The sequence below is a fragment of the Tribolium madens genome, unplaced genomic scaffold (assembly GCF_015345945.1).
Source record: "Tribolium madens isolate multiple individuals breed KSU strain unplaced genomic scaffold, Tmad_KSU_1.1 Scaffold_3;HRSCAF=73;Tcas5.2_LG2, whole genome shotgun sequence".
Lineage (NCBI taxonomy): Eukaryota > Metazoa > Arthropoda > Insecta > Coleoptera > Tenebrionidae > Tribolium > Tribolium madens.
Window position 1 is genome coordinate 12,445,252 of NW_025401006.1, and position 4,877 is coordinate 12,450,128.

General features: G+C 33.4%; 1 protein-coding gene across 1 annotated transcript; it reads left to right on the forward strand.

The window, feature by feature from the left end:
- Positions 1-2,383: 2,383 nt before the first annotated feature.
- On the forward strand, positions 2,384-4,060 carry LOC123007415 (carboxypeptidase Q-like). The gene is made up of 4 exons (XM_044402708.1): positions 2,384-2,785; positions 2,830-2,980; positions 3,026-3,699; positions 3,744-4,060. Exons 1-4 carry the CDS (start codon positions 2,448-2,450, stop codon positions 4,012-4,014), a joined length of 1,434 nt encoding a protein of 477 aa, XP_044258643.1. The 5' UTR covers positions 2,384-2,447; the 3' UTR covers positions 4,015-4,060.
- Positions 4,061-4,877: the final 817 nt, after the last annotated feature.

Below are 4,877 nucleotides of genomic sequence, written 5' to 3' on the forward strand. Positions count from 1 at the left end.
ACAAAAATAATTAAGCAAAGACAAAATTATTTTTAATTTCCAAAAAAAGCTACTTTTAACGAAATAAGGTTGAAATATTCTGGCTATAGCGACATCTACCTTTACTTTTTTCTTACCTATGACATTCGTGATAATAGACTAGACTAGATAATAGAGAGAGACTTTTTATTAATTTGTGACCATGATGTTGGGAGAAATGGTGCTAGAACTCTGTTCATTCTTGTGGATTGGGTCGGTAGATGGTGCCACAATAACATTTTCTGTCATTTTGAATGAAAATTGATATCGATAAAATGAATACCAGTGTGGTAACAGAATAAAAAAAGTAATTGAGAGGAGAGTAAAAAAGAAAGTAGCTCCAATTGTTGAAACGGTTAATAGTGGAAGTCGCTAATAATATTAAATACTAAATTACAAAATTATTGAAAATTTAATGTTAATATTCTTCTTCAGTATGTCAAAACTTATCAATGTTAGCTGAAAATGGTTATGATTTTAGGTCCTTTTTGGTTGTTTCGTATCCTTTCTTGGTCGTTTTTCCGTGTGTCAATTATTCTAAATTAAGCATCAATAGTTAATAAAAAAATCTATTGTAAAGAAAAACTGAAAGCCCAGTTTTTGATACCTATTTAATCCAGAAATACAATCAAATTGAGATTATTTATCAAAATACATTAATGCACCTTCCTACAATGTACAAGCAAAAGTTGTCCAAAAACTTTTAAAATAAAAGAGAAATTTATAATAATTACTTTGAACGGCTTAGACTTGATTGCATTCTTGCCATATTTCATATTATTATTATATTGCCTCTATCTTTGTTCAAATTTAATTTTTAATATTTACTTCCTTTTTCTAATCTTTTGAGTCAATCGCCAACACATAAAATATTACGAATGGCGCGTCTACTATACAGAATGCGCCAGAACTCGCGCCTCAAAGAAAAATTCCATATAAGGTAAGAAACAAGGAACATGGAAAAAATGTGAAAAAATTCTATTTATTAAAATTTAGAAGCTATGAGAGTTTAAATTTTGCACTTTGACTCTACAGGATGCGCCAGAACTCGCACCCCAGATAAAAATGCCATATAAGGTGAGATACCAGAAACATGGAAAAAATGGAAAAAAAAATTATCTATAAAAATTTCGAACTTATGAGGGTTTAAATTTTGCACTTTGACTCTATTTATTTCTGTTGGAAAAATAATTTTAGAAATTCTTTTGCTATAGGCTATTAAAAGAGGAAACAAGAAAGATATATCCTAAATTGTAACTCTGTTCAACGTTATTTGTGCCTTTTATTGGCAAATTTTTTCTACTTTAACTAAATAATTGTAAAAAAACATATACAAGATCATCAATATCATTAAATAGACATAAAAAATGTCAAATGTCAAAAAATAAATGTCAAAATTTTTTGACAGAATATTTAAACATTTTGGCGTATTCTGTATTTATTTCTGTTGAAAAAATAATTTTCTAAGTTTTTTTCCAGTTCCAATTTAGGAATTGTGACTCTGTTTAATATTATTTGTGGATTTTATTGGCAAAATTTTTGTACCTTTACTAAACAATTATAAAAAAAACATATACAAGATCATGTCAAATGTCAAAAAATAAATGTCAAAATTTTTTGAGAGAGAATTTTTTTAACATTTTTTCCATGTTCCTGGTATCTTATCTTACTTAAATTTTTTCTCTGGGGCGCGAGTTCTGACACATCCTGTAGTTTGTATTGTAAGATGTTCAATGTGTTGCCCTATCATCTACAAAATAATGCAGAATTTTTAATTAATAAAAATATTAAACAATTCTTTTATTAAGTCTTTTGCACTCGAAGACTAACAATACAAAAAAGAAACAAAAATACAAAGTAGACAATGAGAATATTAATAAAAAATAAATAAAAATAAAATCCAAATTATAAAATGGTGAACACAAATATGAAAAGATAAAATTGGAATGTAACAATTTTTGCTTTCAAAATTTAATTGGATTTTCTGTTATTTCTCTAGCACTTTCAATTTGTAAAAAATGAGAATTTTTTTAATTGAAGGTAGCAACACTTACCTACAAATTAATGAAATTATATATTTTATAAACAATAAATAAGGAAAAGTACACTTACGTAACATTTTTGCAATTGTTTATTCTCAGATAACGTGAAACAATGAACAATTTTCGTCCAATTTTGAAAAATCTTGAAAAATATAGATAAAACGCATTTTTTACTACGTGATAAAATCTCAATTATTACATACCATCAATAGGAAAAGTTCTATCAATTAAAACAATACCTGTCGTCTTTCTCGTCAGACTAATCTTTGATCAGCTGTTAGACTCTTCAAAAGCTGTTCAATCATTGTGATGTCAGAGGTTAAACAAGAAAATTATCTTTATAACTAGACCCACAACAGCTTCTACGCATTTCGTGTCTGATACGCGATGTTGCTCCGTCAAAGTATTGCAACTCTAGTCGTAGTAGCAGGGGTGTTGTGTGACATCGTCGACAACAAAGTAGAAGACTGCAACCTCCCTCAAGACCTCGTCAATGAAATCGCCTCATATGCACCAATTGTGCAAAAAATAATCAACACCTCGGTTAATGGGAGTTTCAAAGGGATCACCTACAACGAATTGGCTTATTTCGTCGACAAATTTGGTAACCGAATTTCCGGTTCGCAAAATTTAGAAGATGCAATTGATTTCATGATCAAGAAATCCAGTGCTTCCGGTCTGGACAACGTCCATGGAGAGGAAGTGCCAGTTCCTCACTGGATAAGGTATTCACACTTTTGGTGAAATTCCAAACTAGTTTTGGTTTTAGAGGATCAGAAAGTGCAACTTTGGTAGCACCACGTTCTAAGAATTTGACAATTTTGGGTTTGGGTAACAGTATAGGAACACCACCCGAAGGAATCCTTGCTGAAGTTCTAGTCGTGAAATCTTTCGACGAGTTAAATGCCAAAGCTGAAAAGGTGCGAAATTTTCTGCGAAGTTGATTTTTCTCAAACTTCTTGTAGGCAAAAGGAAAAATTGTTGTTTTCAACCAAGATTACATCAGTTATGGCCAATCTGTTGCTTATAGAGGTCAAGGAGCCACTGCTGCTGCTAAAGCTGGAGGAGTAGCAAGTTTAATCCGTTCCATTACCCCCTTTTCCCTCAACACACCCCATACAGGAATGCAGAGTTACAAAGACAATGTTACCAAAATACCAACAGCTTGTATTACAGTAGAAGATGCACATTTGTTGCAAAGATTACAAAATGAAGGTTACACGATCAAAATTCTTCTAAAAATGGAAGCCCAAACTTTACCAGATGTAACATCCAGAAACGTGGTGGCTGAAATTGAAGGCACAAAACACCCAGAGAAAGTAGTAATTGTGTCAGGCCACATCGATAGTTGGGATGTTGGTGATGGGGCAATGGACGATGGTGGTGGTGTTTTTATTTCATGGGGTGCGTTGGCACTCCTGAAAAACCTCAATTTGAAGCCTAAAAGAACAATCCGGAGTGTTTTTTGGACTGCTGAAGAGTTTGGTTATGTTGGAGCTTCTGGATACGCACAACAGCACCAAAACGAAACTGATAATTTCGTTTTTCTCATGGAGTCCGATATTGGGACTTTTAATCCAGTTGGATTAGAATACGCAGGAGGAGCTACTGGTTATTGCATTGTTCAAGAAATTGCAAAGTAAGTGATAATTCAAAGTCAACAAAAATAATTTTTTTTCGTAGATTATTGGCACCTATTAATGCCACTAAGACAAGACAGTCGTCTTCTGTGGGTTCTGATATTGAAATTTGGACCGGAAACGGGATTCCTGGAGCGTCTTTGGACACCGAAAATGATAAATATTTCTGGTACCATCACACACCTGCCGACACTTTAGACGCAGAAGATACAGCCGCTTTGGATAAAAATACCGCCCTTTGGGCCTCCGTTGCCTATGTTATCGCTGATCTAAGTATTGACTTTCCTCGAGATTCACTCAAGACCAAAAACTGATTATAATCAACTGTCTCAAGTATTTTTAATAAAGTGATAAAAATTATTGTGTTTCTTTCATTATCATCTTGAAGTGGATTTATTATTATCTTATATTTGAGCATTGCTCTAAGAATGTTTCTGTAATCCGAAATAACCCGAACCAACACGAAGCGACTCTATAAGAGGCCCGAAACAACTCGAAATGTTCCGAAGTGACTCGAAACGATCCGATATGTCTCACACCGACATTTGAACACAGACAATTTTTATACTTTCGTCTATTCGTCTATCGTCTATTCGTCTATTCGTCTATCGTCTATTCGTCTATCGTCTATTCGTCAATCGTCTATTCGTCTATTCGTCTATTCGTCTATTCGTCTATCGTCTATTCGTCCATTTATCTATCGTCTATTCGTTTATTCGTCTATTCGTCTATCGTTTATTCGTCTATCGTCTATTCGTCTATCGTCTATTCGTCTATTCGTCTATTCGTCTATTCGTCTATTCGTCTATTCGTCTATCGTCTATTCGTCTATTCGTCTATTCGTCTATTTGTCTACCGTCTATTCGTCTATTCGTCTATCGTCTATCGTCTATTCGTCTATCGTCTATCGTCTATCGTCTATTCGTCTATCGTTTATTCGTCTATCGTCTATTCGTCTATTCGTCTATCGTCTATTCGTCTATCGTCTATTCGTCTATCGTCTATTCGTCTATCGTCTATTCGTCTATTCGTCTATCGTCTATTCGTTTATTCGTCTATTCGTCTATCGTTTATTCGTCTATCGTCTATTCGTCTATTTGTCTACCGTCTATTCGTCTATTCGTCTATTCGTCTATTCGTCTATTCGTCTATTCGTCTATTCGTCTATTCGTCTATT

Coding starts and splice junctions, on each gene's coding strand:
- LOC123007415 (XM_044402708.1), top strand. CDS start 2,448: ATGTTGCTCCGTCAAAGTATTGCAACTCTAGTCGTAGTAGCAGGGGTG. Junction 2,786..2,829: donor CCAGTTCCTCACTGGATAAG/GTATTCACACTT, acceptor TTTTGGTTTTAG/AGGATCAGAAAGTGCAACTT. Junction 3,700..3,743: donor ATTGTTCAAGAAATTGCAAA/GTAAGTGATAAT, acceptor TTTTTTTCGTAG/ATTATTGGCACCTATTAATG.